This window comes from Ornithorhynchus anatinus, chromosome 21 (genome assembly GCF_004115215.2).
Source record: "Ornithorhynchus anatinus isolate Pmale09 chromosome 21, mOrnAna1.pri.v4, whole genome shotgun sequence".
Classification (NCBI taxonomy): Eukaryota; Metazoa; Chordata; class Mammalia; order Monotremata; family Ornithorhynchidae; genus Ornithorhynchus; species Ornithorhynchus anatinus.
In genome coordinates, this window is record NC_041748.1 from 1,852,269 (window position 1) to 1,873,980 (window position 21,712).

General features: G+C 51.4%; 1 protein-coding gene across 3 annotated transcripts; it reads left to right on the forward strand.

Annotated features, from left to right (window-relative positions):
* Positions 1-18,554, forward strand: SUN5 (Sad1 and UNC84 domain containing 5). Of its 3 annotated transcripts, none has more exons than XM_029049399.2 (13): positions 1-217; positions 4,335-4,435; positions 5,320-5,430; positions 6,794-6,860; positions 7,550-7,602; positions 8,807-8,856; positions 9,564-9,592; positions 11,192-11,300; positions 12,353-12,431; positions 14,025-14,140; positions 15,318-15,485; positions 16,564-16,647; positions 18,345-18,554. In XM_029049399.2, the coding sequence occupies exons 1-13, from the start codon at positions 99-101 to the stop codon at positions 18,474-18,476; spliced, it is 1,218 nt and encodes a 405-aa protein (XP_028905232.1). In that variant the 5' UTR covers positions 1-98; the 3' UTR covers positions 18,477-18,554. The 3 variants fall into 3 exon arrangements, with proteins under 3 accessions (XP_028905232.1, XP_028905234.1, XP_028905235.1); XM_029049401.2 differs by lacking the exon at positions 1-217 and adding an exon at positions 1,901-2,044; XM_029049402.2 differs by lacking the exon at positions 1-217 and adding an exon at positions 2,546-2,640.
* The last annotated feature ends 3,158 nt before the right edge of the window (positions 18,555-21,712 follow it).

The following is a 21,712-nucleotide window of genomic DNA, read 5'->3' on the forward strand; positions in this document are numbered from 1 at the left end:
AAAGAGCCAGACTCTCTCTCCACTCCCGGGGGGGGGGCTTTGGAGAACCCCCCCCAAACCTGACCGGTCAAGGGGAGCCCGAGGGGGCGGGGGAAGCCATGAGGCCGAAGCTGAGGTTCACCCGTTCGGGGAGTACGACCTCCACGGACGATCGGGGCAGACCTGGCCCCCCCAGATCGGGGGGTCGGGGGAGGAAGGCCAGGGCCAAGTCCAAGAGGTAGGAGAGCCTGCTGGGTGGAGCAGTGAGCGCTTACAGTGTGCACAGCACCGTCCTGGGCACTTGGGAGACTACAACACAATAATAATAATAATAATGTTGGTGTTTGTTAAGCGCTTACTGTTTGAAGAGCACTGTTCTAAGCGCTGGGGTAGATACAGGGTAATCAGGTTGTCCCTCGTGAGGCTCACAGTCTTAATCCCCATTTTACAGATGAGATAACTGAGGCACAGAGAAGTTAAATGCCTTGCCCAGTCACACAGCTGACAAGGGGCGGACCCGGGATTTTGATAGGCATGTCCCATGTCATTAATGGCCCCTGACATTAATATAAATAATTTATAATATGTAAGGCCCCTTCTCCCCCCTCCCTCTCCCTTCTGCGTCCCTCTTGCACGTGGCTTTGCCCTCTTTAGCTCCATGTCACTTAGGTCTGCCTCCGGTCGACAGGGACCCGAGTTCCAAACCCGCCTCCACCACGTCCCTGCTCTGTGAACTTGGGCAATTGTCAACAGTCCATAATAATAATAATAGTGGTATTTATTAAGCGCTTACTATATGCCGAGCACTGTTCTAAGCGCTGGGGGAGATACAAGGTAGTCAGGTTGTCCCACGTGGGGCTCACAGTCTTCATCCTCGTTTTACAGATGAGGAAACTGAGGCACAGAGAAGTGAAGTGACTCGCCCAAAATCACGCAGCTGACAAGTGGAGGAGTCGGGATTAGAATCCACTACCTCTGACTCCCAAGTCCGGGCTCTTTCCACTAAACCACGCTGCTTCTCTAGATCCAGGGGTTTTATTTTCATTTTTAAATGGTATTTGTTAAGCACCTACTAAATGTCAAAAACTCTTCTAAGCGCTAGGGTAGGTACAAGTTAAATAGGTCGGATACAGTCCCTGTCCCGCATGGGGCTCACAGGGTAGGTAGGAGAGAGGACAGGGATTGAATCCCCATTTTACAGTTGAGGAAATTGAGGCGCAGAGCAGTAAAATGACTCGACCAAGGTCTCCCAGCAGACGGGTGGCGGAACCGGGATGAGAACCAGGTCCTTCTGATTCCCAGATCCGGGCTCTCTCCTCCAGGCCACGCCTGCTTTTGAAGACAAGTGAAGTGACTTGCCCAAGGCCACACAGCAGACAAGTGGCGGAGCCGAGATAAGAACCCATGACCTTTTGACCCCCAGGCCCGGGATTTATCCACTAGGAAAGTCCAATCCAACAAAGTCAGCAAACAAATCCCTGCCCTAAGGAGCTAGAGAGGGGGATAGACGTTCATTCATTTATTCATTCAATCGTATTTATTGAGCGCCTACTGAGTGCAAAGCAATGTATTAAGCTCTTGAGAGAGTCCAATCCAACAGAATTAGCAGACATTTTCCCTGCCCATCACGAACTGTCTAGGGATTGTCCTAGGTGACCTAATGGGACATTATTTGTGGGTAATAATAATAATGGTGTTTGTTAAGCGCTTGGAACAGTGGGCTGGGGCAAATTCCTCTGGAAAGAGGCGACTCAGCAGGTCCCAGCTGGGAGGGAAATCCACAAATTCTCAGCTGTGATTAGCGAGTCATTAAAGCGGCGGGGGGGGGAGGGACTAGGCGAGCGTCTTTATCAAGGTCTTAGGCGTTGGGTAGGTCTCTGTTTCCACCTTTTTAACTCTTTAGAGAGTCTCTCCCCTGTTTTTGGGGGTTTGGGGGGAGTCTGGGTCCTTGTCGCAATTTTTTTGCCGGTGGGCTCAGCGTCCCTCCCCTCCAAGGCGGCGATCCCAGGGGGATTAGAAAGAGCAGGGGGTGGCGGAGACCCTCGCTTTATTTCAGTTGACTAATGTACGTATCCATCATTTATTTATTTCTAATGATGTCTGTCTCCTCCTCTAGACTGTAAACTCATTTTGGGCCGAAAAAGTTATCTACTTTGTACCCTCCCAGTGCCTACGAGAAGCAGCCTGGCTTAGTGGGTAGAGCCCGGGCCTGGGAGTCAGAAGGTCGTGGGTTCTAATTCCCCCACCTGTTACTTGTCTGCTGTGTGTCTTTAGGGAAGCCACTTCATTTGGGCCTCATTCCCTCATCTGGAAAATGGGGATGGAGACTGTGAGCCCCACTTGGGACAGGGACTGTGTCCGGCCCACTTTGCTTGCATCCACCCGAGCGTTTAGTACAATGCCTGGCACATAGTAAGTGCTTAACAAATATCATTATCATTATTATTATTATGAAGGGACAGGGAAGGGGAAACCAAAGGGATCAGGGCTGAAGAGAAGTTTTGAACTGTAGCCCCAGTGGGCTGGGGCAAATTCCTCTAGAAGGGGGCGACTCAGCGGGTCCCAGCTGAGGGGAATCCACAAATTCTCAGCTGCGATTAAGTGGCTCATTAAAGCGCCTGCCGAGAGGATGGGCGAGCAGCTCTAGCAGGTGGTAGACGGGTGACTATATCTTTGTTTCTTCAATCGTATTTATTTAGTACGTATTGTGAGCAGAGCACTGAACTAAGCGCTTGGGCCAATCCAATACAAAAATCAACAGGCACGGGCCTCGGAGTCATGGGTTCTAATCCTGACTCCACCACTTAATAATAATAATGGTGTTGGTTAAGCGCTGGCTACGTGCCAAGCACTGTTCTAAGCGCTGGGGGAGATACAAGGTAATCAGGTTGTCCCACGAGGGGCTCACGATCTTAGTCCCCATTTTACAGATGAGGGGACTGAGGCCCAGGCAAATTAAGTAGTTTGCCCACGTCCTCTGACTCCCAAGCCCGGGCTCTACCCACTGAGCCCCGCTGGCTTCACTCGTCTGCTGGGTGAACCCGGGCAAGTCACTTCACTTCTCCGGGCCTCAGTTCCCTCATCTGTAAAAGGGGGATGGCGAGTGTGAGTCCAACCGGGGACGGGGACTGTGTCCAGCCCGATTTGCTTGTAGCCACCCCAGTGCTTAGTACAGTGCCTGGCACATAGTAAGTGCTTAACAAATGCCGTTATTATTGTAATCATGATGATTAGTAGTATTTTCTCTGGCTCAAAGTTGGGGAAAGGGGTGAGGGTCTCGGGGGGTCCCTTCCGCGGATAGATCCTAGGTCACTCGAGGTCACTCAGCAGACAAGTGGCGGAGCGGGGATTAGAACCCATGACCTCCTGACTCTCAAGGCCTGGGCTCTAGCCACTACACCATGTTGAATATGTATCTTGTGTCTCTCCCGGCGCTTAATGCGCTGACTGGCACATAGTAAGCGCTTAAATACCACAATTATCATTGTTATATTGATATTTAATAATAATGAATATGATATAATTTGAATATTATTCTCTCTGCTGGGCCCGGGGTGATGTCTTTCGCTTGACTAAGGGGAGACCCTCCCCTTAGATTCCGGTTTTTTGAGCCCTGGTTTGCCCGAGTGTGCGCTGGGAAGGTCAAAGGCCTTTCCCTCAGGCACAAATTTAGGCCTCTGTGTGAAGGCCTACAGGGCTCAGCGTCCCTTTCTTCCTTCTGGCGCCGTCCTAGACGCCCCCACGGGTGGGGAGCGGGGGGCGGATGGAGTCAGAGACCCTTCCCTGCGTGGGTCTGGAAGAAATGTCCCACTTTGGATCTCTGGCCCTCTCCCTTTCCGGCTCTTTCAGCCCTCCTACCGTCGCCGTCATCTTGGGATGTCGACATGTAGCTTCTATCTCCCCCAGTGCTTAGCACAGTGCTTGCCCCGTAGTAAGCGCTTAAAAAACGCCTCGGTCATTTATGATGATTGTTGTGGTGGTTGTGATTATTAACCATTGTTTCCCCGGGGGGTGGGGGGCACTGGGGTTACTCTGGGCTGCGGGGGGCACCACGTAACTCCGCCGCTTGTCTGCTGGTTGACCGCGGGCAAGTCACTTCTCTGTGCCTCAGTTCCCTCATCTGTAAAATGGGGAATGAGACTGTGAGCCCCATGGGGGACAACCTGTTCACCTTGACTCTACCCCAGTGTTTAGAACGGTGCTGGGCGCATAGTAAGCGCTTAACAAATGCCATCATCATCATCATTATCATTATTATTATTATTATTATTAAGGAGGGGGAGGGAAGTCCTAGGGTTGGGGATGGGGTCTCCCCCTCAGCTCAAGGGTCTCTTCCGCCTCCCCCCACCCCCCAGGAATCGCCAGAGGAGCCGTGAGCCCCCTGGGGTGTCCATGGAGTCTGTCGTCAGGCAAAGCAGCCAGACTTCTCTGGTCATGGTCCGGCATCCAGACCCAGGTACAGGTAACCTGAAGGAAGCCGGGGAGGGGGAGGATGTGGGTGTGTGCCCATGGGGGGATAATTACAACAATAGTAATTATTATGGTATTTCTTAAGGGCTTGCTTTGTGCCAGGAAGGAGCCTGGGCTGGGCAGTCAGAGGTCGTGGGTTCTAATCCTGATCCCGCCACTTGTCCGCTGTGTGACTTTGGGTAAGTCGCTTCACTTCTCTGGGCCTCAGGGACCTCATCTGTAAAAATGGGGATGAAGTCTGGGAGCCCCACGTGGGACCACCTGATGACCTTGTATCTCCCCCAGCGCTTAGAACAGTGCTTGGCACATAGTAAGCGCTTAACAAATACCATCATTATTATTATTTCTAAACGCTGGAGTGGATACAAACCAATCGGGTTGGACACTGTCCCTGACATTCATTCATTCAATCGTACTTATTGAGTGCTTACTGTGTGCAGAGCATTGTACTAACTGCTTGGAAAGTACAATTCCGCAATAAAGAGAGACAATCCCTGCCCACCACGTGGAGCTCACAGTCTCCATCCCCAGTTGACAGATGAGGGAACCGAGGCCCAGAGAAGTGAAGTGACTTGCCCAAAGTCACACAGCGGACAAGTGGCGGAGCCGGGATTAGAACCCATGACCTTTCGACTCTCAAGGCCTGGTCTCTATCCACTACACCGTGCTGAATGTGTATCTTGTATCTCCCCCAGCGCTTGTTGCGGTGACTGGCACATAGTAAGCGCTTAAATACCACACTTATCATTGTTATTATATTGATATTAATTAATAATAATGAATATGATATAATTTGAATATTATTCTCTCTGCTGGGCCCCGGGGTGATGTCTTTTGCTTGACTAATTCCTATCTTGTGGTTTTCCACAGGGGAAGAAACAGGCAGTACAGACCCAGAGAGGACTTCTCTTCCACCTTCTCCTCCTCTTCTTCCCCCTCCTCCTCCTCCTCCTCCTCCTCCTCCTCCTCCTCCCCTCAAAAGTGAGTTGAGTATGAAAGTTTTATTACTATCGTTATCATTATTAGCAAGCAATCATATTTATTGAGCACCTACTGTAGGCAGAGCACTGTAATAATAATGGTGTATGTTAAGCATTTACTATGTCTGTAATAATAATAATAATGCCATTTGTTAAGCACTTACTATATGTCAAGCAGTGTAGTAAGCGCTGGGGTAGATAATCAGGTTGGACACAGTCCCTGCCCAACACAGGACTCACGGTCTAAGTAGGAGGGAGAACACTTGGTCGTATTTATTGAGCACTGGGTGCAGCACACTGTACTAGGCGCTGGGAAGAGTACAATATAACAATATAACAGACACATTCCCTGTCCACAACGAGTTGACAGTCTAGAGGGGGAGACAGACACGAATAGAAATGAATTAAATAAAGATCTAGACATAAATGTCTTGGGCCTGGGAGGGGGGAGGAAGAAAGGGAGCGAGTCGGGGCGACGCAGAAGGGAGAGGGAGAAGAGGAAAGGAGGGCGCAGTCAGGGAAGGCCTCTGGGAGGAGGAGAAGGGCCTTCGATAAAGCTTTGAAGAGAGGGGAGAGCTATCGTCCTTTGGTTATGGAGGGGGGAGGGGGATGGCGGGAATCGAATCCCCATTTTGCAGACAAGAGAATTGAAGCCCGGGGAAGTGAAATGACTTCAGCAAACAAGTGTCAGAGCCGGGAGAAGAACCCAGTCCCCCGAATCCCAGGCCCCGGTTCGAGCCGCTAAAGCCGCGTGGCTTCTCTTCAGAGAGCAATTAAGAAAACTGTACTTGTTCAGTTTGTCGTTCGGGGCAGGGATTGGGTCTATTAACTTTATCGGGCTCTCCCAAGCGCTCAGTACAGTGCTCTGTACACAGTAACCTCCTCAGCTCCTTGAGGGCAGGGATCGTGCTTCTCCCAAGCACTTAGTACACTGCTCTGCCCACAAGAAGCGCTCAGTAAATATGATCGATACTGATTGCTAGACTGTCAGCTCCTTGAGAATAGGGGTCACGTTTATGAACTCTCTCGGACTCTCTAAAGTGCTCAGTCCAGTCTTCTGCCCATAGGAAGTGCTCAATAAGTCTCCAAGAGGCCCTCCCTGATTGTGCCCTCCTTTCCTCCTCTTCTCCTCCCTTCTGCGTCGCCCTCACTCGCTCCCTTTCTTCCTCCCCAAGCCCCACATCCCTTATGTCCCTCATTTATTGATTTCTCTTCATGATTCCCCTATTAAACTGTCCCCTCGTTGCAGGCAGGGACTGTGTCCGCCAACCCTGCTATATTATGCTTTCCTCTCCCACTGCTTAGTACACTGCTCTGCATACAGTAAGCGCTCAATAAATACAACTGATTGATTGTTTCAACAGCCTGGAGAGTGAGCCTCATCAGTTACCTGGAGAAAACTTCTCAGGCTGCCCTCCTCAAGTGCTCCAGGTATGACGGAAGTGGGGTGAAGGGATGGGGAGACCCACGGGAGTGAAATAAACTGGATTGGGGGAAAGAGAGATACAAGTGGGTAGAGCGTGAGCCCGGGAATCAGAAGGACCTGGGTTCCAATCCCAGCTCCGCCCCTTGCCTGCTGAGTGACCTTGGGTCTGTCACTTCACTCTTCTAGGCCTCAGTTCCCTCATCTGGAAAATGGGGATGAAGACTGTGGGCCCCATGTGGGGCAGGGACTGAGTCCAACCTGATTAGCTTGCATCTCCCCCGGCGCTCAGAGCGGTGCCTGGCACATAGTAAGCGCTTAACAAGTACCATAATTAGTAGTAGTATTTACTGAGTGCTTCCTGTGTGCAGGGCACTGGACTGAGCTTCTGGGAGAGTCCAGTGCAAAAGAGTTGGTGGACACATTACCTGCCCACAAGGAGCTGACAGTCTAGAGGGGGTGACAGACATTATCAATCCATCAGTGGCATTTATTGAGCTCCCGCTGCGTGCAAAGCACTGGACTGAGCGCTTGGGAGAGTCCAATCCAATAGAGTCGGTAGACACATCCCCTGCCCACAGCGAGCTGACAGTCTAGAGCTGGACTTTACTCCTGTCGATGGTCTTAACTGATCGGCGGGCAGATGAAACACGGCAAATTGTCCCCCACCACCGGGCTCCTCCTCCTTTTTCCTCAGAGTGGCTGTGCTCCAGAAGAGGTTGAAGGTGCTGCTCCTTCTCAGTGTGGTGGGTAGGTACTTCTCAGGGTGGTAGGTAAGTACTTCTGACTGTGGTTGGGTAGGTGCTCCTTTGAGGGCAAGTGGGTGAGTACTTTTGAGGGTGTTGAGTAAGTCCTGGGGACAGTAGGTAAGCTCTTCTGACGGCGGGGGGTACGTACTCAGGGTGACGGGTAAGTACTTCTCGAGGTGGTGGGTAATTTCTACTGAGTTTGTGGAATAGGTACTCAGGGTGGAAGGTAAGTACTTCTCGAACTGGTGGGTAATACTACTGGGGGCGTTGAGTAAGTACTCAGGGTGGTAGGTAAGTTCTTTTGAGGGCAGTGGATAAGTACTCAGGGTGATAGGTAAGTCATCTCGGGGGGGTAGGTAAGTACTTCTCAGGGTGATGGGTGAGCACTTCTCAGGATAGCGGGGAAGTACTTCTGAGTGTCAAGCGTAAGTACTCAGGAAAGGAGGTGAGTTCTCCTGAGTGTGGTTGGGTAAGTACTCTGGAGTGTCAAGAGTAAGTACTTGGGATGGTAGGTAAGTACTCAAGGTGGTGGGTAAGTACTGAGTGTGGTAGGTAAGTCCTCGGGGTGATAGGTGAGTACTTCTCAAGGTGGTGTGTAAGTCCTGAGTGCGGTGGCTAAGTGCTTGGGATGATAGGTAAGGACTTCTCAGGGTGGGGGGTAAGTACCGAGGGTGGTAGGTAAGTCCTTCTCAAGGTGGTACTGAGTGTGGGTGGTAAGTGCTTAGGATGATAGGTAAGGATTTTTCAGGGTGGTAGGGGAATATTCGAGGTGGTAGGTAAGTCCTCAGGGTGGTAGGTAAGGACTGAGTGTGGTAGGTAAGTCCTCAGGGTAAGTGAGTGTGGGAGGTAAGTACTCAGGATGCTAGGCAAGTACTTCTCAGGGTGGGAGGTGAATCCTCAAGATGATAGGTAAGTACTTCTCGGGGTGGGAGGCGAATCGTCAAGGGGATAGGTGAGTACTTCTCGGGGCCCTAGGTAAGTACGTCTCAGAGTAGGAGGTAAGTACTTCTGAGGGAGGTGGGCGAGGAAGGTTAGTTAGCCTAGCAGGGGACGACCACTGACCGCAAGTGGCCCTTGGAGGGTGGAGGAGGTGGGCGGCCAGTCCCCCCTTCGGGCCCGGTGCCCGGGGAGGTGGGCCAGCCGCCGCCGACTCGACGGACCCATTGACCGATCGATCGATTGACCGACTGATCGTCCGCTGGCAGGTTTGAGCTTGTGCTTCAGTCGACAGTGGCAGACGCACTTCCTGCAGAAGGTGAGAACTGGGCCCGCCCCCCTGGCCGAGACCCCCCGTGCCCACCTCCGCCCGGAGAATAATACTAATAATGACGATGATGGTAACTGTGGGATTTGTTAGCTTGTTTGTGGATTAGCTTGTCTCTCCCCCAGCACTTGGACCAGTGCCCGGCATCTAGGAAGGGCTTAAATACCATTTTTAAAAAATTGTTAGGCGCTTATCATGTGCCGGGCTCCGTACTAAGCGCCGGGATGGAGGCGAGCAAATCGGGTCAGGGTGGTCAGAGAAGCAGCAGGGCCTAGTGGCTAGAACTTGGGCCTGGGAGTCAGGAGGACCTGGGTTCTAATTCCGGCTCCGTCCCTTGTCTGCTGTGTGACCCTGGGCAAGTCACTTCACTTCTCTGTGCTTCGGTTCCCTCCTCTGTCAAATGGGGGTGAAGACTGGGAGCCCCACGGGGGACGGGGACTGGGTCCCACCTGATTAGCTTGTAACTACCCCAGTGTTTAGAACAGTGCCTGGCACGTAGTAAGCGCCTAACAAGTACTATTGTTATTATCATTATTACCCCAGTTATCGTTATTAGACCAAGGAGTAGAATCCCAGCCTCCGTATTCCCGATCCGTTGCTGTTGTCCTCTCCCAAGTGCTTAGTACAGTGCTCTAGGCATAGTAAGTGCCTCAGTAAGTACCATGGATGGATTGATTTTGTTTTTGTTTTGCCTCCAGGTTTTAGGCCCTGACTCTACAGCCCTGAGGTGAGAATTTCCTCAGAAACTCAGCTCCCTGTAATCCTCACAGGAGGCTAAATTCAGAGGCAGGGGGATGGACCACATGACCTATCGTGTCCCTCCATCCTGATCCCGAGATCAACCCGAAAGCAAATGGTGATGAGAGAAGATAGAGAAGCAGCGCGGCCTGATGGGTAGAGCCCGGGCTTGGGAGTCAGAGGACCTGGGTTCTAATCCCGGCTCCGCCACTGGTCCGCTGTGTGACCTTGGATAAGTCACCTTACTTCTCTGAGCCTCAGTTACCTCCTCTGTGAAATGGAGATTCAATACCTGTTCTCCCTCCTACTCCCTCTAGACTGTCAGCTCATTATGTGCTTAGAACAGTGCTTGGCACGTAGTAAGCGCTTAACAAATACCATCATTATTATTAGGAGCAGGGAAACTTTCAGCTAATTCTGTTTTGTTGGACTCTCCCAAGTGCTTAGTACAGTGCTCTGCACTTAGCGCTCAATAAATACCACTGATTGGACTGTGAGCCCCTTGTGGGAGAGAGACTGACCAACCTGATGATTTTGTATCTCCCCCAGCGCTTAGTACAGTGCCTGGTACGTAGTAAATGCTTAACAGATACCATAAAAAAAAAACCAACCGGGAAATTTCCACTTTATCCCAATCCTGCTTCTGGTGGATATTTCTGATCGTGGGGATCTCGGATTTTTAGGGGCAAACAGGGGACTCTGGGAGAGAGAGGCAGAGACACCCAATAACCTAGAAAAGATGGTCACATCATCATTCAGTCGATCCTAAATGCTACTTATTGAGCGCTTACTGTATGCCGAGCACTGTACTGAGCTCTTGGAGGAGTCTAATACAACAGAGACCGTCCCCTTCACTTTGTCACGGAGACAAGTGGCAGGCAGTCAGTGACATTTAATGCACACTGTACTAAACGCTTTGGAGAGGCCAATACAACGGAGTTACTGCCCTTTGGCAAGAAGGAGACTAGTAGCAATTAATCGGTGGTATTTATTGAGCGCTTAATGTGGGCCGAGCACTGGACTCATCCCTTGGGAGAGTCCAAAATAACAGTCAGTCATCGGTATTTATTGAGCTCTCACCGTGTGCGGAGCACTGTACTAAGCACTTAGGAGAGTACAATATAACAAACAGTAGTCACATTCCCTGCCCACAACGAGTTTGGTGGAGCCAGGATTATTGTTATTATTATTATTGTGTTTAAGTGCTCACAGTGTGCCAAACACTCTTCTAAATGCTAGGGTAGATAGAGGTTAATCAGATCAGGCAGAGTCCCTGTCCCACACGAGAGGAGGGAGAGCGGGGATTGAATCCCCGTTTCCCAGAGGAGGAGACCGAGGCCCAGAGAAGTGAAGGGATGTACCCAAGGTCACAGGGCAGGCGAGTCTGGATTAGAACCCAAGTCCTCCGATGCCCCAGCCTGGACCCTTTCCACCCGGCTCCTGCTTCTCTAAGGCAAGTGAAATGACTTACCCAAGGTCATGCAGCCCACAGGTGGCAGAGCTGGAATTAGAACCCAGATCCTCTGACCCCCCCCCCCAGGTTCTACCCACTGGGCTGACCCGGTCCCCGTTTCTTCTCCCATAACAGGGAGTATCAGGAGATGGTCCAACTCCAAGCTAGAGAAATCAAAGACCTCAGAGCCATCACGGATAAGCTACTAGCCACCCTGCAGGAGATCAGAGCCATGTCGGATGAGGTGAGGCTCCTCCATCTACGGTATTTAAGTGCTTACGATGTGGCAGACACTGTGCTGAGCGCTGGGGTAGAGACAAACTAAGCGGATTAGAGCCAGTCCTACTCCCTTATGGGGCTCACGGTCTTCTTACTGGTGTTTGTCGAGGGATGGATACAAGTAGATGGGATGTCTGTCCTCCGTGGAGGGCGCAGGCTGTGTGACCTTGGGCCAGTCACTTCTCTTAGAGAAGCAGCGCGGCCTAGTAGGTAGAGAACAGGGCTGGGACTCAGAAGAGCCTGGGTTCTCATCCCCGCTCGGTCACTCATTCAATCATTCATTCAATAGTATCTATTGAGCGATTACTGTGTGCAGAGCACTGTACTAATCGCTTGGAATGGACAATTGGGCAAGAGATAGAGAGCGTCCCTGCCCAACAACGGGCTCACGGTCTAAAACGGGGACTCGTCTGCTGGGTGACCTCGGGCAAGTCACTTCTCTGGGCCTCGGTTCCCTCATCTGTAAAATGGGGATGAAGACTGAGAGCCCCGTATGGAACAGGGGACTGGGTCTAACCTGATTAGTTTGTGCCTGCCCAGCTCTTAGTACAGTGCTTGGCACAGAGTAAGTGCTAAACAAAATCAATCATTGAGCACTCACTGTGTGCAGAGCGCTGTACTGACCCTGGGGAGAATCAACTGCAGCAGAAGCGATTCCTCTTCATTTTAGCAAAAAGAAGACAAGGGTTAATCTGTCTGGTATTTATTGAACGCTTAATGTGTGCAGAGCACTGTCCTAAGCCCTTGGGAGAGGTCAATTCAAAAGGAGTCGGTAGACGTGATCTCTGCTCTCAAGGAGCTGATAGTCTAACCATCAATCAGTGATGCTTATTGAGCACTTACTGTGTGCGGAGCGCTGTACTGAGCGCTTAGGAGATAGTCCGGCGCCACAGAATGGGTAGACAAGTTCCCTGCCCACAGGGAGCTGACGGTCTAGAGCTACCGAACAGTCCTGCTCCCGATATTGATCTAACAGAGTTCATATTTGTATTTTTCTTCTGTTTCCTGGGATTTTAGCAAAAGATTGTCCAGAAGATATTGACGATGATCCAAGGAGACTATATAGAGAAGCCTGACTTTGCCCTAAAATCTATTGGTGAGTCAATCGACCGATCGATCGATCACTGATACGTATTGAGCCCTTACGGTTTGCAGACCTCTCTACTGAGTGCTTGGGAGGGTCCGATCTAACAGAGTCGGTAGATAAATTCCCCGCCCGTGAGGAGTTGCCGGTCAAGAGGGAAAGACGGACATTAATCTAAACTGATCAGTTAGAGGTATTTATTGAGCACTTACAGTGTGCGGAGCACTGAACGGAGCAATACGACGGGCGCATTTCCTGCCCGCAGCGAGCTAAGAGTCTAGAGGGGGAGAGAGACATTAATAGATATAAAAAAAATTATGGATATGGACGAAAATGCCGAGGGATTAAATAAAAAGCTGTGAATCATCAGATCAAAAAAGAAGCAGCGTGGCCCAAGCGAGTCAGCGGGATCTGGGTTTTAATTCCTCTCCGCAGCTTGTCTGCTGGGTGACTTTGGGCCAGTCATTTTACTTCTCTGGGCCGCAATTCCCTCACCTGGAAAATGGGGTTTGAGACTGAGAGCCCCACGTGGGACAGGGGACTGTATCCAACCTGACTAGCTTGTATCTCCCCCAGCGCCTAGAACAGTGCCTGGCACATAGTAAGCACTTCAGTGCCATTAAAAAAAAATCATGGCTTATTGCATTGCAAATGCCTATTCTCCTTGGTACATAAATCAGTGTACCCTATAGGAATCTATAGGGGGTGCCCCGTTAATAAAGTTGTTCCACCCTTAGTTGCACCCCACAAATAATAATAATGTTGGTATTTTTTAAGTACTTACTATGTGCAGAGCACTGTTCTAAGCGTTGGGGTAGATACAAGGTCATCAGGTTGTCCCACGTGAGGCTCACAGTTAATCTCCATTTTCCAGATGGGGTCACTGAGGCACAGAGAAGTGAAGTGACTTGCCCACAGTCACAAAGCTGACAAGTGGCAGAGCCGGAATTCGAACCCATGACCACTGACTCCCAACCCCGGGCTCTTTCCACTGAGCCACAATTTTTCTCTGATGAGGGCGCTGATTCTGGGCCTCTTACTATGTGTCACACCCTACACTGAGTGTTGCAACAGATGCAAGAGAATCAGGTCCTGTCCCCCAGAGTCTAAGAGGGAGGGGGATCTGAGTTCTCCCCGTTTTACAGATGAGGAAACTGAGTCCCAGAGAGGTGAAGTGACTCGCCTTGGGTCACACAGCAGGCCGGGACTAGAACTCGGGATTTGTTGACTCTACAGTTCTTTCAGGGAAGCAGCGTGGCTCAGTGGAAAGAGCCCGGGCTTGGGAGTCGGAGGTCATGGGTTCGAATACCGGATCTGCCACCTGTCAGCTGGGTGACTGTGGGCGACTTCTCGGTGTCTCAGTTACCCCATCTGTAAAATGGGGATGAAGACTGTGAGCCTCACATGGACAACCTGATCACCCTGTATCTACCCCAGCGCTTAGAACAGTGCTGTGCACATAGCGAGCGCTTAACAAATACCAACATTATTATTATTATTATTTCTTTAGCCTGTCGGCCTCTCCTTGGGGAAAAAATAGCCCCAACCCCAAACCTTCTCCTTGTCCCTGACTTGGGGAGGGGGCATCCATAATTTCCATTTCAGGTGCCGCCATCGATTTCGAGCACACGTCGGCAACTTACAGTTGCAGCAAAGCTAGATCCTATTGGAACTGGTTCCGTCTCTGGGATTTCGCCCATTCCCCGGAAGTCATATTGGAGGTGAGAATTCCCAACTTTCCTTTCCGGGGTGGTAATCGGGCTTTGATCTTCGTATTATGCCCCCCATCTAGCCCGGAAGCTCCTGGATCGTATCTACCAACTCTGCCGCAGCGGTCTCTACCAAGCGCTCTGCACACAGTAAGCGCTCAGTAAATACTATTGATTAGTTGATTGATTGTTTGCCAGACTGCAAGCTAGAATCCAGTTGAAAGAGTCCAGTATAACAGAGTCGCTAGATACGTTCCCGGCTCTCCGACGATCAGGGCCGAGACGATCCTAAATGGAGGCCTCATTCCCGGTCTCCGACCAGAGTTTCCCGACATGGCTGAGGAGATCCAAAATGAAGGCCTCGTCCCAATTCTTTGACCAAACCTGCAAGTTTCCCAACAAGACTGAGGAGATCCAAAGTGGAGGCCTCGTCCCTGTTCTTTGACCAAACTTCAAAGTTTCCCAACAAGGCTGAGGAGGTTTTGATTAATAATATTTTGAATAATGGAGGTGTCACCTCAGCTCTACGACCATAGCTGAGAGTTATCCGACGAGGCTGAGGAACAGAACGGTGGCCTCATCTCCGCTCTTTGACCAAACCTGAAAGTTTCACAAGGCTGAGGAGGTTTTGAATAATAATATTTTGATTAATGGAGGTGTCACCTCAGCTCTATGGCCATAGCTGAGCGTTATCTGACAAGGCTGAGGGGATACAAAATGGTGCCCTCATCTCCACTCTCTGACCAAACCTGAGAGTTTCCTGACAAAGTTGAGGAGTTATAAGATGGTGGCCTCGTCCCCGCTCTCTGACCAAACCAGAGGGTTTCCTGACAAAGCTGAGGAGCTACAAAACGACTCCTCTGACCAGACCTAAACCCGACAAGCCTAAAGAGATCAAAATGGCAAATCTCGGCCTTTTTGCCCTTTGAAGCCTCACACCGTTTCTCCCGGTTCCTGCTCCGCTAAAGTCTCGCTATTCCTTCCTTCCCCCTTCTCCCTCTTCCTTAGTCTTTGAGCGTACATCCTGAAGGAGAGAGAGAGCCAGTATTAAATCCCCATTTTACAGATGGAGGGAAGCGCAAGTGACTGACCCAAGGTCACACGGCAGGCGGAGCAGAGCCGGGACTAGAACTCAGGTCCTCCGACCGCTCAGATGGCACGTCATCTTTTATCTCTGCTCTCGTTCCAGCCCAACGTGACCCCGGGCAACTGCTGGCCCTTTCTGGGCCACCACGGCCAAGTGGTCATCCGCCTGGCCAGAAAAATCTACCTCACGAACGTCACCATTCAGCACATCCCCAAGGCTGTCTCGCTCTCCGGAAACCTCAATGCGGCCCCCAAAGACTTCGCCGTTTATGTGAGTCGTTTCAATCCATCCAGCGGTAGTATTTACTATGCGCGCAACGCTGTACTAAGCTCTTAGGAGTGCCCAAAACAACGGAACTGTCTGTGCAGAGTTGATAAAGTTACATGGGGGAGCACTGGTTCCCCAAGGTCGACTACTTTTCTAGCCATCCCATCCCACTTTATTTTTTTTAAAAATGGCATTTGTTAAATGATTTTTATGTGCTAGGCACTGTACTAAGCGCTGAGGTAGATACAAGCTCATCAGGTTGGACCCAGTCTCTGTTCCACGTGGGGCTCACGGTCTTAAACCCCGTTGTACAGATGAGGGCACTGAGGCCCAGAGAAGTGAAGTGACTTACCCAAGGTCAACCAGCAGGCAAATGGCAGAGCCGGGATGAGAACCCAGGTCCTTCTGACTCCCAGGCCCCGGCTCTAACCACCAGGCAGCACTGCTTCTCTGGGACCTAACCCCGTAATAATAATAATGATACTAATGTTGGTATTTGTTAAGCGCTTACTATGTGCAGAGCACTGTTCTAAGCACTGGGGGAGATACAGGGTCATCAAGTTGTCCCATGTGAGGCTCACAGTCTTCATCCCCATTTTACAGATGAGGTAACTGAGGCACAGAGAAGTTAAGCGACTCGCTCACACTCACACAGCTGACTCGTGGCAGGGCCAGGATTCGAACCCATGACCTCTGACTCCCAAGCCCGGGCTCTTTCCACTGAGCCACGCTGCTTCTCTAATCCACGTTCCAGGGATATTACAGGCTCCCAAACTCCCGTTCTAATCTCCTGCCTCTGAACCAAAAAGCTAGTGTCTACCAACTCTCCTATATTGGACTCTCGCAAGCGCTCAGTACAGCATTCTGAATACGGTAGGGGCTCAGTCAGTACCACTGCCGGATTGATAGACCGTCAGCTCGTTGCGGGAAGGGAACATGTCTAGCAACTGTCACATTTTCCTCTCCCAAGCGCTTAGTACAGCGCTCCGCACAGTAAGCGCTCAGTAAATCCAACGGAGCGGTCGCTCGATGGATCCTTCCCCGCCCACGGTCTCCTCGCTGCGTTCTCCTTCCGTCCCAGGGCGTCGACGACACCGGGGAAGACGTTTTCTTGGGGGCCTTCGTGTTCCAAGCCGACAGCGCTCTCCAGACATTTGACCTCAAGGTACGTGTCAAGGGTGACTAGTTGAGCCCACCCCCGGTGGTGTTTTGGACGACGGCCCGTGGGGGAGCTGAGAGATGAACCATCCATTGCTCCGTCTTGAGACGCTCGAGAAGGTTCCGGAAGGAAAGAGGAGAGATTTTTTTTTAGCTAGTTGTGGGCAGGAAATGTGTGTGGCCTAGCGGAAAGAGGCCGGGCCCTGGACTTAGAAGGACCCGGGTTCTCATCCCGGCTCCACCACGTGCCTGCTGTGTGACTTCGAGCAAGTCACTTGACTTCTCCGGGCCTCAGTTCCCTCATCGGGAAAATGGGCGACGTGGTAGGGAGTGGGAGAAGAGGAAAGAAAGGAGGGTGCAGTCGGAGAAGGCCTCTCGGAGGAGGAGACGGGCCTCCGCTAAGGCTTTGAAGTGGAGGAGAGTCATCGTCTGTGGGATCGGAGGAGGGAAGGCGTTCCAGGCCAGAGGCGGGACGTGGGCGAGAGGTTGGCGGCGCGAGAGACGAGATGGAGGGACAGGTTTGGCATTAGAGGAGCGGAGTATGTGGCCGGGCTGGAGTAGACGATCAGCGAGGTGAGGTAGGAGGGGGCGAGGGGATGGGAGGCTTTGAAGCCGATGGTGATGAGTTTCTGCTTGACGCAGAGGTGGATTGGCAACCGCTGGAGTTTCTTGAGGCGTGGGGAAACCTGGCCTGAATGTTTTTGTGGAAAACTGATCCGGGCAGCAGAGTGAAGAGACAGGAGGCTGGGAGGTCATCAAGGAGGCTGATATGTACAGTAATCCAGGCGGGAGAGGATGAGTGATCATTTTATTCAGTCAGTCGTATTTGAGTGCTTATTGGGTGCAGCAGAGCACTGTACTAAACGCTTGGGAAAGCACAGTACAACAAGAGTGACAATCTTGGATGTCAACCAGCTCACAGACTGGAGAGGGAGAGAGACATCAACACAAATAAATGTGGTATTAATGTGGTAGTGACTCGGATGGAGGGGAAAGGGCCGATCTTAGCGATGTTGTGAAGGTCGAAGTGAGAGGATCTGGTGGCAGATTGAATATGTGATATTTAATGGAGAAGCAGCGTGGCACAGTGGCAAGAGCCCGGGCTTGGGAGTTCGAGATGGTGGGTTCTAATCCCCGCTCCGCCCCTTGTCAGCTGTGTGACTTTGGGCCAGTCGCCTCACTTCTCTGGGCCTCAGTTACCTCGTCTGTCAAATGGGAATTAAGACTGTGAGCCCCATGTGATCAGGACAACCTGATCGCCTTGTATCTTACCCAGCACTTAGAACGGTGCTCGGCGTATAGTAAGAGCTTAACAAACACCATTATTATTATGATTATTATACGCTTCCTACGTGCGCAGCACTGTCCTCAGCACTTCACCCGGTAAGTGCTCAATAAATAACATCCTTTTAAAGCGCTTACACCCTGTACTGAGTAGTGTCGGGTTGGACACAGTCCCCATCCCGGCCTTAGTCCCCATTTTCCAGTCGAGGTCACTGAGGCCTAGAAAAGTGACTGGCCCGAGGTCACGCAGCAGACAAGCGTCAGAACCGGGATGAGAAGCCATCGATCAGGCGCCTTCGCCCCGACCCCGCAGCTGCCCACCGGGAGGGTCCGGGGAGCCGGGCGGGAGGGGAAGGGGGTTTCCACGATTAACGGACCGGAACCGTGGCAGCCTCCGGGTTCCTTTGGCTCTCGTTACAGAACAAACACGCCAAGCCCTTTGGCTCCATAAAACTAAAAATCACGTCCAACTGGGGCCACCCCCGTTTCACGTGTCTGTACCGTGTGCGGGCCCACGGCACCATGGGAGAGCCCGAGACCACCGCCTGCTGACCCCTCCCCACCTCCCCCAGCCCCCGCCTGCGGCCTAGCAGCCGGGGGTCTTCGGATATAAAGTTGGACCGGATCCTTGCGGCCTCTGTCTCTTCCTTCTCCTCGGCCTTTGTCTCTCTCATAATGATGACGATGACGGTATCTGTCTAGCGCTCACTCCTTGCCAGGCACTGTTCTAAGCGCTGGGGGGAGATACGGGCCACGACCACCCCCTCTACCAGTTCCACCACCGTCATATAACAGTGAGAATAACTCACTGTTAATAATAATGCTGGTATTTGTTAAGCGCTTACTATGTGCAGAGCACTGTTCTAAGCGCTGGGGTAGATACAGGGTCATCGGGTTGTCCCACGTGAGGCTCACAGTTAATCCCCATTTTACAGATGAGGCCACTGAGCCACAGAGAAGTGAAGTGACTCGCCCACGGTCACACGGCTGACAAGTGGCAGAGCCGGGATTGGAACCCATGACCTCTGACTCCCAAGCCCGGGTTCTTTCCACTGAGCCACACTGTTATTCTCGCTACTCTCACCCCCATCCCCGACGCGACTATTTCTACTATTAGCACGGCCTAGTGGGTAGAGCCCGGGCCTGGGCGTCAGAAGGACCCGGGTTCCAATCCCGGCTCTGCCGCTCGTCTGCTTGCGTGACCTTCGCTTCACTTCTCCATGCCTCAGATCCCTCGTCCGTAAATCGGAGGATGAGGGCCGTGAGCCCCATGTGGGATGGGGACTGTGTCCAACCCAATTAGCTTGTCTCTCCCCCAGCACTTAGTACAGTGTCTGGCACACAGCGAGCGCTTAAATACCACAGTGATTAATTATTATTATTACAATGCCGACCCGGACTGACGACGCTTTTTTCCATTTCACCCGGGAGATGGAGAAGGGGAGAATAAATCGCCTCCTGTGTCTGTCTCCACACACCTCCCTCCCCTCCGGGAGATCTCCCCCAGCCCCCAAGGAGCTTGTTCCGAGCGGCTTTTGCCCCGGAGGTGAACCCCCACATAATGTTGGCCTTGTTTCTTGATTGTAATCGAACCGGGAAAAGAACAAAACCAGACAGGGCATTGTTTCGGGTGCCAACGTTCTCCAGCATGAAAGCGGAGAAGAGAAACACCCTCCCATCTCTGCAAAAATACACAGTCCTTGAACCAACTTGTGGTCTCGGGTTTCTTGGTGAATGCCAACAGAGATAATCCGGGCCGGAAAGAGAGGAGATTCTTGGCTGGAGTCTGAGGATCAGCCCCGGGTGGGTGGAGGGGAGGAGGTGCTGGATCTAATCCCAAAGTGTTTTCCCCGGGTCTTAGAGTCAAAGAGATCCACCTTGGATTGTGCGGGGAAACTTGATAATCGATGGTATTTATCGAGCGCTTGCTGTATGCAGAGCACTGGATTGAGTAGGGGACGTGATTTCTGCCTTCGAGTCGGTCGATCAGTGGTATTTAGTGAACGTTTGCCGGGCGCAGAGTACTGTACTAAACGCTTGGGCGAGTTAGTGGACACGTTCCCTGCCTACCGGGAGCTTACAGAAGAGATGGGGAGAAGGATATTCAACTAAATTACAAATATGGGATCTAAGTGCTGTGGGGCTGAGGTTGGGGAGAATATCAAGGGCAGGAATGAAAATTCCTTGGTTTTGTTTGAGAGCATTTTCATTTTTCCGAAGTAGTTTCACATCAATCTCATTCCCCTCTAGACAGCTCCATTTGGGCAGGGAACGTGTCTGCCAACTCTGTTGTAGTGGACTCTCCCAAGCGCTCAGCACAGTGCCCTGCACACAGTAATCTCTCGGCATGGCTCAATGGAAAGAGCCCGGGCTTGGGAGTCAGAGGACGTGGGTTCTACTCCCCGCTCCCCCACTTGTCTGCTGGGTGGCCTTGGGCAAGCCACTTAACTTCTCTCTGCCTCAGTTCCCTCATCTGTAAAATGGGGATGAAGACTGTGAGCCTCACATGGGACAACCTGATGGCCTTGTACCCACCCCAGCACTTGGAACAGTGCTTGGCACATAGTAAGTACTTAACAAATACCATAATAATTATTATTATTATTAAATACAGTTGATTGCTCTGTAGACTGTCAGTTTATTGTGGTGGGGACTGTGACTATCAACTGTCATACTGGACTCTCCCAAGTGCTCAGTACAGTGTCCTGCTCAAAGTAAGCACTCAATATATACCACTGATCAACTGAAGGATTTTTCTCCCCAATACATCCCCCTGGAGGGGTACAGGCCGAGGCCCAGAACGGTGAAGCGACTTGCCTGGTGGGACAGGGCCTGAGGTGGGATTGGAATCCAGGTCCCCTGACTCTCGGCCCCTTTGTTCTCCTCACCAGATTGACCACGGAACAATCGATCAATTAATCAGTGGCATTTATGGAATGCTTGCCGTAGGCAGAAGACTGTGCTGAGCGCTTGGGAGAGTCCAGTACAACAATAGAATGGACACAGTCCCCGCCCACGAGCTGATAGTCTAGAAGGGGGAGACAGACATTAATAGAAATAAATGGAATTACAGACCCGGACATAAGTGGTGTGGGCCTGATGGGGAGGTGAAAGGGAGCGAGTCGGGGCGACGCAGAAGGGAGTGGGAGAAGAGGAAAGGAGGGTGCAGTCAGGGAAGGCTTCTTGGAGGAGGAGGAGATGGGGTCTTCAAATAAGGCTTTGAAGGGGGGAGAGCGTAAGCGCTTAAAAAACACCATCTTTGTTCTATATCTCTTCCCTGACAGCGGGCACTCCTTGTGAAACGGCCTGTTTATCTTGGCTTCAGGATTTGGCACCCAGCAAACGCTCAACAAATACCACAATTATTAAATAAATCCTGTCGATCGAAACACCTAGGTCTGTGAAAACACAGAGACCAGACTCTTGAAGGCGTCCCCCACTCATCCGAGCCCCCGGGGGAGTCCAGAAAGACCCTCCCCGTGGACCCAAAGGGAGATGCCAGGTAGGAAAAAATCTCTCCAAACCCCAGAATCTGGAACACAGACTTGGCTCAAAATTATTTTGACCAATCAATGGCATTGATTATTTCAAAAAAAAAACAACGGATATTTGCTAAATCAGTCAATTGTATTGATTGAGCGCTTTCTGTGTGCAGAGCACTTTACTAAGCGCTTGGGAGAGTCCAACAGAACAAAATAGACCCATTCCCTGCTAACGACCAGCTTACAGTCCAAACTTGCACATGCCAAGGAATATCATCATCAGTGGTATTTGTTGAGCGCTTAATG

Excerpts from the sequence above, each read along its gene's own strand:
- SUN5 (XM_029049399.2), top strand. The coding sequence starts at position 99 with ATGAGGCCGAAGCTGAGGTTCACCCGTTCGGGGAGTACGACCTCCACG. Across the intron at positions 7,603-8,806 it reads GCTCCTTCTCAGTGTGGTGG|GTTTGAGCTTGTGCTTCAGT; the intron begins GTAGGTACTTCT and ends GTCCGCTGGCAG. Across the intron at positions 11,301-12,352 it reads TCAGAGCCATGTCGGATGAG|CAAAAGATTGTCCAGAAGAT; the intron begins GTGAGGCTCCTC and ends CTGGGATTTTAG.